At 43.7% G+C, this 12,899-nt stretch overlaps 1 protein-coding gene across 3 annotated transcripts in view; it reads right to left on the reverse strand.

The window, feature by feature from the left end:
* Positions 1–53: 53 nt before the first annotated feature.
* Positions 54–12,899, reverse strand: part of LOC121573990 (myotonin-protein kinase) — a 51,227-nt gene continuing 38,381 nt past the window's right edge. The window contains exons 8-15 of one of the 3 annotated variants that reach the window (XM_041886437.2): positions 12,495–12,743; positions 10,246–10,325; positions 10,032–10,128; positions 9,449–9,618; positions 9,077–9,174; positions 1,963–2,015; positions 1,185–1,259; positions 54–762 (exon numbers count right to left, since the gene is read on the reverse strand). In XM_041886437.2, the coding sequence (XP_041742371.2) occupies positions 661–762; positions 1,185–1,259; positions 1,963–2,015; positions 9,077–9,174; positions 9,449–9,618; positions 10,032–10,128; positions 10,246–10,325; positions 12,495–12,743 (924 nt within the window). In that variant the 3' untranslated portion in view covers positions 54–660. Of the gene's footprint in view, positions 763–1,184; positions 1,371–1,962; positions 2,016–9,076; positions 9,175–9,448; positions 9,619–10,031; positions 10,129–10,245; positions 10,326–12,494; positions 12,744–12,899 lie in introns of all 3 variants that reach the window. The other 2 variants (XM_041886436.2, XM_041886438.2) reach the window with 2 other exon arrangements.

The raw sequence follows: 12,899 nt of genomic DNA on the forward strand, positions 1-12,899 counted from the left end.
AAAATCCCCTATAGGAAAAATGAATGGTGGAAAAACGATTAGAACCATTTCCCTGTTTGACCACTAGGTTTTATGGGTATTATGACTCATACTGTGGTACTCTATACAGTTTCTCTCACCAAAATCCAGTATTATTCTCTTTCATGCCTCAATGTCCAAAGGAACATTTTAGGCCTATATGATTTAAAATGGCTTACCAAACAGCAAGGTGTATTTACAAAAGCATTTTGACAGCATAATAGCTAGCACAGGACACATCGTTTGTCTTTTTCTTATGGTGTCTTCTTTGTTTTCAGTGCTCGCTTTTACCTCTGTCCGCTCAGAGATATAAATGTATACATTGTGACTCTCAGACAGCCACAGGCAGCAATTGGTAGTCCAGGAGGAGATGTCCTTCATTTGATTCTTTCCACCTCCTCATTCCTTTTAGTGACAGTCCTTAGCTTTCCCATGTCTGTCCAACTGCCTGGAAGTTTCCATTTCTGCTGTCCCCATTGCTCTCAGTTTATTTATGCCCCAGTACTCTGCTCAGTGCCATGAGTACCATTGTCTTTATCACCCACCCACCATACTCAAAACTCTCTCATTCAAAGATACTGTAATAGGACTCCTAGGTGGAATAGATAAGTCTGTCATTCCCCACTATAGTTGGGGGGGGGTTCAGGAGATCTCAGCACAGCAGTGTCTGTCCCAGGCTTGTGGCTCTCCCCCCTCCGCACACACCAACAGGTAGGACTCAGTCCTCTCCTGTGGCCAGCGCACCTGAGAGAGAGGGTGAGAGGGAGAGAGAGGAGGCGAGAGAGGGAAAGGAGAGGGGGAGGGAGGGAGGGAGGGAGGGAGGGAGGGAGGGAGGGAGGGAGGGAGGGAGGGAGCATAAAGGGGAGAGATGTAGAGAGAAGACATTGTGGGAAAGATGGGGAGAGAGTGCAAGAGAGCGCAGAGAGAGAAAGGTGCAGTCAGTAAGGGAGGGATAGAGAACATGAAGAGGAAACAAGAGAAAATAAGAGTAATTTTTTCATCAAGTATATATCGCTCTAAAGATTTGAACCACTGTGTGTCCCAAATGGCACCCTATTTCCTATATATGGGTCCTGGTCAAAAGTAGTGCACTAAATAGGGAATAGGGTGTAATTTAGGATGAAGGCATTGTTTCTAGTCCCCATGTAAATGTTGCCATCTCCTACCCTGTGGAACAGCAGCAGGTGGCGGTGGAGAGGGATCACCAGCGGGTAGTGACAGGCAGGGGGAGATCTTTTCCCCTGAAACACACTCACAGTCAGGCACTGAACAGGATTGCAGGCCAGGGTACAGATGCAGTCTTTTTTTGTGTGCGAGTCACAGCACAGCACAGCACAGCATGCCACACTCGCCTGGGACAAAATCCGTGAAAGAAAGGCAGAAAATATTGTTTTATTTCCCTGGGGATGATGAAGACACGTGGCATTGGTAAATTCTATTTAATGCAGCAAAATAGTATTCCCCAGGCAATTTTTCCCCAGGCGAGCGTGGCATGCTGTGCTGTGATGCCCGCAAAAAATACTACATTTGTAACATTTTATTTAGATAGTACCCTACAGATGGTTTACAGGCCACATTTATCCAATCTCACCCTACCCCTAACACCATCAAGGGGTACAGACCAGAAAATTGTATGAATCATCTATAGAGGACTATCCAAATAAAGTGTGATACATTGCAGGAGCATAAATAGGGGTTTGTATCGATTGTGAGCTTGTTTTCTTCTCTTTACATTACCTCTATATCCTCATGAAAATGTACACACACATTCTCTGTATATACCCCAAATAAGGCTAATATTACTTGCTAAAACAAGACATTTCCAAACTGACAGAGCAGACAGCCAAACAGGTTTTTTGTATGCCCTCAGAAAGCCTTTGATCATCTCAGAGAGAGAGCGAGAGAGAGAGAGAAAGAGAGAGAGAGAGCGTGAGTAAGGCTTACATTGTCCAGACAGTGGGCAGGCAGAGAAAGAGACGACGGGCAGACACGTAGTTCTGTGATTGGAGAAGAAGAGTTATATTAGAACAGCCCAAGACAGCAGGGGCCTGTTCATGATGTGAAAACGTTACAGGAACGTTCAGATATAAATATATTGTGTAGAACAGATATGGTTGTCTGTCACCTAGAATTGGGGATTAGCTCTATCGTGTCAGCTCTATTCATGACATTTGTATCTGCAACGTTCCACAACGTTTGCCTACTGGACGTGGCACAGGACTATGTAGCGCCACTGTTGCAGGCGACTGTTTTGAGTGGGAGCACGGCTGATGAGCCAGCTGAATTTGCCATCCATGTGAAAAAGACACAACAACAACAAGAACAATTTCAGCAGGAGTGATTGCGTGAGTGAATGGGTGTGTGAAAGTGAGAGAGAGAGAGAGACAGTGATGAAAGTGGAAACGGTGATAGGCATTGCCAGTATTTCTTGAAAACCTTAAAAAGGTACAGTACATATTTCTTGAAAACCTTAAAGGACCCTTCCAGAGGAAGTTGCTGTCACTCTTTTGACTTAATTCCTAGTGCAGAAATGTTGGTTTAGTTTCAACCTTCGAACACCGACGTATGGCTCCTTATAAATATTGATTGATCGGGTGTGCACATCTACACCTTCCTCCGTGTGCACGACCCATACGGTCTCAGGCACAGCCCACACTCCGTGAATTGTAAACACACCAAAAAGCCAGGGTCAGGGTAGCTTTGCATGTCGATAACTTACAGAGCACAGCACAGCTAGCTAGGACAAGCGGAGGACCATCCACTCTTCTCCTCCCTCTTCTGCAATGGAATTGAATGATCAAGGATAACTACAGAGTTTAGCGGTAATACTGGAGTTTTACCGGCGAAGCTAGAGAGGCTAGCTAACCTACTCCCTGGACCAATAGAGCTAGCTAGCTAGCCAAGTAGCTACTGGTAACTATTAATTTCCAGTGTTGTTTCAAGCATAAGAGTACCTGTAACTACGCTAGCTAGCTACCATTTAGAAGTTCTGATAACCTCATTATCTGAAGAGTCAAGGTTAGGTAGTTAGTAGCTAGCTACTGTACTCAAAATGAAGCTAGCTTGTTAGGTACCTGGCTAGCTAACTAAACAACAGCTGAAAGGACCTAGCTGTAATGTTTACAAGTATCCCACAAGTTGGCTACTAGACAGCCAATATAACAGTTGGCACTTTCGGATCCCCAGCTGCATGGCCCCACCCACAGTTGACACACAGTGCTTTCTCTATCCCAACTGGACACTCCCTCTGACTATGCCCTCCTGCACATTTCTCACATCGTGGGATTTCCCTTCCACACACTGCTGCAACATGTCCGTATCCTTGCCACCTAAAGCACTGTAGCGGGTTCGAACATAGGCCCTCACAGAATAGCAAATATAACCTAACCTGACCTTATCAGGTAGAAACTCTGTGTCAAAGCTCAACAAGACAGACAGGGTATTCTCAGTCTCGTCATTGCCACTGAGTCTACGTCTCATCAAATGGTGGGTGTCACAAACACCAGGAATATTATTTTTCGTTTGATCCACCTCTACACTCAACGCTACCCCACTACTCACTCATTTGAGCGGGCCTTGCTCCGGAGAGCAAAGCACGACACAGGTTGAACCCCAAGATGCGTGACACGCAACGCCCGCTGCCTCTGGGCAGAGGATGCACAAAAAATCGAAACAATTCCACTTCTCGAAATGTTCACAGATGTAACCGCTCCCAGTTTGTACTTTACCCAGGCTGAAACAATGTATGGTCAGCCAAAAAGCAGCTATCCACCAGAATCTACTAGTCCAAAATCATCTCTGATAGGACTCCCATGGCAAGCGCTGGAAGTGTCTACCACACCTGTCGTCGCAGGTACTTTGGTCTGGTTCAACTTCAGAGCACTCACTACTGCTGACCGACTTATAGGTAATTTTACTTGGTTTGTACACAGGAGACGAAGGATTGAACGAAGGTTTGTACTCAGGAGATATAGGTATGTACTTTGCGCCATTTTTACTCTTTCACGTCATCGCACCGTCCTTGGGTTCAACCTGCTCTTCTTCTAGAGGTGCTGGAGCACCTGCCCGTTTGCCTTCCTATGAAAAAAAGTGCCATTTTGACTGGTAGCATTTTCTTTTACAAATTGTATTTTTTTTTATAGTCTCTTTTCTCTCTTGTAACTTTGAGAAAAAGGAAGAAACCTGCACACTACCCTTGCTAGTCTCACTGCTCTTTATTAAGCTTTACGTATCGGCCTTCTTCAGATCTTTTGTGAGTGTTTATAATTTGCACCCTTATGTAGACATTGCTCCATCCACATCCGTTCAATGCATCGAATGGGGTTGGAGTCGAGGGAAAATAAGCAAGTGTTACCAAATATAACAATGTGCATTTCAGAAGTATTCTAATAAAGTGTGTACATAAAACGTATTAAACACGTCTGTAAAACCCCAATGAGGACATCGACCTATCAAGTAAGCGTTCATAAATCATTGGGTACAGTGCAAGAAAAAACATCAGAGTAAACTGAAGTGGTGGCATTAATTCATGTTCACATTTACAACATAACATGCATGGGAATTTCATCCTTAAGACCTTTTGGGAGGGTGAAAATCCAAAAACATTATCTTTTGCTCAGAGTATTATTTATATCACCTCCCCTGTCTGATATATTGACTTTCTCTATGCCACAAAATCTAAAGGTAGAAAGGTCATGTTTTTGGTCATTAAAATGTACTGCAACTGGATAATCCCTGTCGTTTTTCCTGATTTTGTGTTCACTAATTCTCTGTTTGAGAGAACGAGAGCTTTTACCTACATAACACATGGACATTTTTGTAGATAACCTGGGTGGTGGAGCATGTAATAATGTCATTTATTTGGAACCGTTTTCCTGTATGTGGGTGGCATAAATATTCACACTTCATCATATTGTTGCACTGTGCGCAACCTCTGCATTTATAGCTACCATTCGGAAGAGGGCGTAAAAGAGCCTGGCTCATCCTGAGTAAAAAATAAAACAACACCCCATTCCACTATTTAACCCTATCTAATCCTACTCCAGACCAACGGTCTGCCAGGACAGAAAACTACCACTCAACACCCCATGCAACTGTTCTGCAGTAAATCCTCGCAATCCCAAGTACTTCTCAGCCGCTGCCACCACAACCTCTATTTTTCTGTGACTTCCGATCCATTTTTGCAGTACAATTGACAATAATAATAGTAATATGCCATTTAGCAGACGCTTTTATCCAAAGCGACTTACAGTCATGCGTGCATACATTTTTGTGTATGGGTGGTCCCTGGGATCGAACCCACTACCTTGGCGTTACAAGTGCCGTGCTCTACCAGCTAAGCTACAGAGGACAACCATGGCTATGAATGCTAAAAAGCCCACCCTACTGAATCACATATTCTTCCCATCACTCTCTCTTTGTCTTCCTACTTACAGGAATCCTCTCAGTATCCCTCACCCTATAACCATCTTCCTCTACTCTCTCCACTGCTTCGGCATACAACACTTTCTGTACTACTCTAACCCTGGCAACCTCATCCTGCCTTTCTCTCACTGGACACCTCCGATCTCCAGTCCCATGGGCATCCCCACAACTAACACACACTATCTCCACTGATACTGCACATTCCTTTGTCTCATGCCCTCCAGCACATTTCTCACATCTAGGACTCTCCTTCCTACACACTGCTGCAACATGCCCATACACTTGACACCTAAAACACTGTAGTATTTTCGGAACAAAAGCTCTCACGGAAATAACTTACACTTAATAACTTGACCTTGTCAGGCAAAGACTCTACATCAAAACTCAGCAGGACAGACAATGTCTTCTCCATTTCCCCACTCTCTCCACCGGTTCTGCGTCGCACCAAACGGTGGGCGTCACAGATACCGGGAATCTTCAATTTCAACTGATCCTCCTCAACACTTAATGCCACCCCAGTTATCACTCCTTTCAATGGCGCCCTGCTCCGGAAAGCAAAGCAGGTCAAATGTATTTTCCCTAATCGTGTGATCCGGAGCGCCCGCACCCCTCTGGAACACAATAAATCATCACTATTCCACTCAGAGTTACAACTTAACAGTCCCCAACCTCTTCTCCACCCAACCTGACACCACATATGGATCAGCCAAAACGCAATGATCCATTCTCTCCACAAATCTCACTCCCACTGGGCCAGAATCATCCTTTTCATCCTCGGGACGAGGCCTGAACTAGTCGGTCCTCACCTGCGGTCCTCACCGCAGGTTCCATCTCTGAGCTACTAGAGCACGTATCCCTCTTTTTGCACTTGGCGCCAACCTTCCTCACCACACTGCTTCCCTCGACACTCAGCTCCTTCTCGGCGGTCATCATTGCACCTGCCACCACAATGAATTCCCCCTCACACTCTTCACGTTCACTTTCCTTGTCTAGCTCTTCTAACAGTTCTGTGCGATCGTCCATTCCATATTCCCTCAAAACATATTCCACTTTTCTCCTTTTTTACTTATCTGCCATCTTCTCCTTCAACAGATCTTTCAGAAGGCTAGTGCAATCCCCCACTCCATATTTATTCATAATATGTCCCACTTTCTTCCTTTTTTCCTTGTCCGGCATCTTCTTTCATCCTACCTCCATTCACCCCCACACGGTGATCTTCAGTAGTAGGTTACTTTGGAGTTGCTAGTATATGTTGTCTCATGGTCAGGGACAGGGAAGCTGATTCATCTAGTCTACATTCGTGATGATCAGCAGATGCAGCCCAATAATTGAGTAAAGGAGCCTAATGTTACTCCTTATAGTCCCAGGACCATACATGTTCTGTTTAAAGGCGATTTGGCACTGGAAGCCAAAACAGCCAAATACTCCATCTAAACGTGAATTGATTCTCAATTGCAGTACGATTCTAGGAACATAAACCCCTTTACTTTCATATCACATCAAAATAATTTCACAAATGCAAACTACACACTTACTGCACAGTACACTGTTTTAACCGGATTTAACACAGTTGCAACCGACAGTATTTTTCAGTGACAAGACGTTTGTGGCGTCCATTTCCGTTTACACACAGGGTTTGGAGACGCAGACAGCTACAATTAGCACAGGTAGTCCACTCTGCCTTCCGTCTATTTTCCGTAAACAAGCGCTGTAACATGGAAATATGGCTGTGTGGAAACCATAACCCTATCAAGGCGTGTATCAATTTAACCTTTACTTTTTTCTATTATTATTATATCTTGCTGATATGAAAGATAAGGTCCTTATGCTTCCAAAACCGTACCGCAAGCGACGTGTGCTAATGTTCAGATTGAGCGTCGGGGCTCTTAACAAAACTCCCCCTTACAGAAGACGCCTTTGTCCAATGACGCTTATGTGTAATGTAATGGAACTGAGTGGTATGATCGGTGGGCTACAGCTGATGTAGCCCACCTCGGTAGTGTTTCTAGCAAAGATCCTTTAGTTTAAACTAACTTGCTTTTATCTGTGGTTCTAGCCCTTGATCATGCCACTCAATTGCATTACATTGCAAATAAGAGTCATTGGATGAAGGCATCTTCTGTACGAGGGAGTTTTTGTGTTATCTTTCACATCAGCAAGAAATAATTTTCAAAAAACAAAAGGTTAAATTGATACACACCTTGATAGGGTTAGTGTTCCCACACGGCCATATCTCCATGTTACAGCGCTTGTTTACGGAAGACAAGAGACGACCACCTGTGCTAATTAGCTATCTAGCATGCTCTGAACACCTGTGTGTAAGTGTAACTCAGGAAGTGTAGCAGAAGTGTAGTTTCCTCGGATGGAGGCACCCATAACTGTATGGATCTGTGCACAACTGCTATAGTAAGTATCTTTTTTATTTGAAGGATTCTTTCTCGCTGATGAAAGATAAGGGCCATATGTTTTGAAAGTTGCATCGAAAGCAATGATTATTGACATTTCTAAACGTTAAAACACAGCGTCGGGATTGTAGTTCACATGAGGTAGTCGTGGGCGAAGCTAATGGCTGAAAGCTCTAGGGAGAAGGCAGAATGCTGCCTAGAGTTTTCGAGAGCTACTGTGGTGGTTCTAGCTTGCTTAGCCTACAATATGTGATGGACGAAAAATATTGGAGAATTTGGCTACGGGAGCAGTAGAAAACTATTTTTAAAAAATGGAATTAGGTCAACTCTTTTCGTTTGTGTGTGTGTGTGTGTGTGGTGGTGGGGGGGGGATTCCACTTTGAGCACCTGCCCCACCAAAGGTATGCCCCACCAGACATCCATCCATTGGAAACCTTCCCCGGAGAGGAGGGAGACCCCCTAACACTGCTTATTTAAAAAGCTCATTATGCTGTTTTGATTTATAGTCAGGGAGGGCCAACGGCTGCATACCAGACCTGTTCTTAGAGGGGATACTTATCGTTTTGTTCTGGCCAAGGGTTCCAACATAAGCAGATGGAGCTCGGTGCTTCTGCTATGCTCCTGCTATGCAACACTCTTTTTTCACAGTATGTGGCTCATATGGTCTGGAATTCCTACCATCTCACATTAGTCTAGATGTTACACACTGCTGCTAGTGAAGAAATGCTATATATATATATATATAATTATTATTTTTTATTTTTTCATTTTAGCAGATGCTCTTATCCAAAGCGACTTACAGTTAGTGAGTGCATACATTATTTTTTATTTATTATTATTATTTTTTTCAATCATACTGCCCCCCCCCGTGGGGGTGTCTATAGGATGAGTTAATGCTGTACACAATACAAGAGTTGTGTTCATTAGGGATCAAATGTAAGAAAACTGACTGAAAAAGGGAGGGACTAGCTGGATGTGTCCAATAAGAAATGCTCATTTTAGTTTTCCGTTGCAAAGCGGTTTAAAACTTTTTCAGTTGTGTGCCTTAATAAACACAACCCAGACCTTATCTTACTGAACTTGACTAGAGAGGCCACAGGTCAAAAGTTAAAAATGATCTCTCAAATGGATGGAACAGAAACCCAAGGAAGGATGATAGAACAGGCAATGATTCAGGTATTCATTTTTTTTAAGAGGAGATGAGGAGGGATGAGTGCTAGGTCCCTTGCCTGTCTCCTTGGGGGACTTCAGGCCCTCGATCTCCACCCTCAGTCTCTCCATCTCTTTCTCCAGCTCTCCATTCCTCTTCTCTGCCTCCTGTAGCCTTCTATGGGGATGAGTGGATAGGGTCAGCTTTGAATACAAGTGCTCTGGTATTGGCTATGAATACTCACCTAAATATCAAATGACATCATTACATTATGGCTACCTATATAATATACATGTACATTACCTAGATGTCAGAGTTGTCAAGTCTGAAGGGAAAGGTGAGCAAGACCCATTTTTAGCAGTAGAGCAGTACATACCTGTATCGTGTGTGTGTGTGTGTGTGTGTGTGTGTGTGTGTCTATCTGTCTGTGCACACTCAGGGTTGATCTAACCTGTGCAGGTCCTCATCAAGTCCTGAATTCAGGTCTGTCTCCACCTCTTCCTCCTCTATCGTGGTGTGAGTGGACTCTGCAGTACCCTGCTCCAAGGCTAGGGGGAGCTCAAGCAGGGCAGGCAGGTTGGCAGTCGATGTCAGAGCGTCTCTGAGCTGCCACATCTGACTCTGAAAGCACCACCACCCTCAGTGTCAGAAATACATGGCATGGTAAAGGTAAACATATCAGTTCCCTGAAAATAACATAATCTAGTAGCCGTTAATATATCTTGCATGCCTAACTCTCTGATGCATGCCACAGAACACATCAGACAATCAAGACGCCGCTAGCTCAAGAAGCGCTAAGCATTTGTGTCACAGCTGACTGACACACTTGAGATGAGGTTAACTATAGCAGTTAGCATAAACAAACTGACATGTACATGTGTAACAGAGCTACAGCTAACTAGCTAGTGATTCCACATCGGCTACATGAGACCACTCAAATTGTCTTAACTAGCCTAGCTAGTGGTTAGTATTTAGTCTAGTTCTGACTATTACAACTCAACTCAGCTAGTCGCTAGTGTGGATAGTCAACCTACCAGCTTGTCCTGGAAATTTTGGCTTGGCAACCCTAAATGTCGCTGGTGGTCAATCTCCATCATGATGTCACAACTGCGGTCCAAGGCACCTGTCTGTCTGTAAGAGATTGAGCAATTGGCGGAAAAAAACGTAACTGTTTTGACATCATTTTGTATGATACCCCATTAATTTGAAGGACGTTGATACTGAGACAGTATATGATATGAATGTGACCTTGTAGCTGTGTAGGAGTAGCCAACAAAAGCCAGGTGAACACCGATAGGGGCCCTGTCCATCACGTCACTCAGTGTTTCCTGCAGGACAAAAGACAGCATTACATCTAGTGTGCTTTATATGCATGTCAGGTATGGCCGATTCCATGCCAGCGCAGATGGATAATATTTTTGGTATCTCAGATTGTAATGGCAATTCTCAAATAGAAACTTCATTGGGAGGAAGGATGTTTGACATGCTTTTATACATTTGTATCACAAACAATTTAAGGCACTTTTAAGACCTATACATGCCTCCTGTAAGACTGATCTGTGAACAGTACATGATACAGACAACATCTTGGCGTCATTATACTCTTTATAATGTGCCCAAACTCGGTCCTGGGGCCCCCCCTGGGTGCACGTTTTGGTTTTTGCCTTAGCACTATACAGCTGATTCAAATAACCAACTCATCATCAAGCTTTGATTATTTTAATCTGCTATGGAGTGCCAGGGCAAAAACCAAAACATGCACCCAGGCGGGGCCCCAGGACCGAGTTTGGGAAACCCTGCTCTAACATATGGAGTATGTCTAGATTCTGAAATACACATTTTCACACTAATTTATTCAACAATTAAAAATATCTCAAAAGTACCCTTTTAGATTTTCCAGGGTCGGTTCTCTGCTGATTTTGAAGTTCTGATACATTTTATGAACACCACAAACACAGCAAATGGTAAATGTTTTCAAAGGGAACTCCCTCTGCTGGTGATTTGCTGAATGTGCAATCCTAAAGGAGTGCTGTGATTGGTTAATGACCTATTGTATAATGTCCATTCCCATGTATACTGAACAAAACTATAAAATGTAAAGTTTTGGTCCCATGTTTCATGAGCTGAAATAAAAGATCCCAGAAATGTTCCATATGCACAAAGGCTTATTTCTCTCAAATGTTGTGCACAAATTTGTTTACATCCCTGTTAGTGAGAATTTCTTCTTTGCCAAGATCATCCATCCACCTGACAGGTGTGGCATATCAAGAAGCGTATTAAACAGCATGATCATTACACAGGTGCACCTTCTGCTGGGGACAATAAAAGGCCACTCTAAAATGTGCAGTTATGTCACACAACACAATGCCACAGATGTCTCAAGTTTGTAGGGAGCGTGCAATTGGCATGCTGACTGCAGGAATGTCCACCAGAGCTGTTGCCAGAGAATGTTCATTTCTCTACCATAAGCTGCCTTCAATGTCGTTTTAGAGAATGTGGCAGTACGTCCAACTGGCCTCACAACCGGAGACCACGTGTAAAAACGCCAGCCCAGGACCTCCACATCCGGCTTCTTCACCTGCGGGATCGTCTGAGACCAGCCACCCGGAGAGCTGATGAAACTGAGGAGTGTTTCTGTCTCTAATAAAGCCTTTTTGTGGGGAAAAACTCATTCTGATTGGCTGGGCCTGGCTCCCCAGTGGGTGGGCTTGGCTCCCAAGTGGGTGGGCCTATGCCCTACCAGGCCCACCCATGGCTGCGCCCCTGCCCAGTCATGTAAAATCCGTAGATTAGGGCCTAAGGAATTTATTTCAATTGACTGTTTTCCTTATATGAACTGTAACTCAGTAAAATCATTGAAATTGTTGCATGTTGCGTTCATGTTTCTATTATGTATATAAAATGGGTCATATCTTTAAAAGTACCAGAGAGCCCACTGTGGAAATTTGACGTGTTTGAAGAGTAATAACAATATGTTTAAAAATAAGCAAAATCAAAAAGGGTACTTGTGAGATTAATAGTAATATTTTTATGTTTAATAAATTAATGTGCATTTCTTTTCTCCTGAATCTACACATACTCTATATTTTAGAGGGCCCTATAAGGAGTATAATGACACCAAGATGTTGTCTGTATCATGTACGGTTCACAGATCATAGGATCTTACAGGAGGCATGTATCGGTCTAAAAAGGGCCTAAAATGGCCACTTTCATCATGATTTCCTCAAAAAGGGTTTGTGATACAAATGTAAAAAGCATGTCAAACATCCTTCCTCCCCATTAATATTCTATGTGAAAATTGCCAGAACAATCTGAGATACCAAAAATATTTTCTGCCTATGCTGGCATGGAATTACCAGTATACGTTTTCTACTTTTTTTGCTTTCCAGGCTTGCTTCTGGAGCCATGTCATATTCTATGGGAGTCGCTCTATATTGGTTCCCTTTACATTTGAATTGATTGTATATAGATTATAAATAGGCTTTTCGGATTAAAACCATTTCACTGAGGCAGTCGTCCAACACGTCAAAGTTGGAGGTGTCAGTGGCGTTGGAGACTTCAGGTTCGAAGGGTGCTGGAAGTTCATGCAGGGAGCCCCAATCTAGTCCACAGAAGAAAGGGTGGCTCCTGAAGTCCCCAGAGCCCCCAACCCCCATACGATCCTCCCTCTCGCAGATCAGCCCCATGATGAGGGAACGGGCCTTGTTTGAAACCTTGGGGCCAGACGGGGGGAACTCGAAGTGCTCCTGGAGGGACATAATGATTGGTTCCTCTTAGTTCAAGTTTGCAGCTCTTCTTCACAATTCTTTAGGTTTGAGCTCAATATATACCTTTTTGCAGTCTTTGCAGATGTATAAGAAAATGGTTACAAAGGCCCAATCCCAAATCGACTTCTACACCCT

Source organism: Coregonus clupeaformis, chromosome 9 (genome assembly GCF_020615455.1).
Source record: "Coregonus clupeaformis isolate EN_2021a chromosome 9, ASM2061545v1, whole genome shotgun sequence".
NCBI classification, from domain to species: domain Eukaryota; kingdom Metazoa; phylum Chordata; class Actinopteri; order Salmoniformes; family Salmonidae; genus Coregonus; species Coregonus clupeaformis.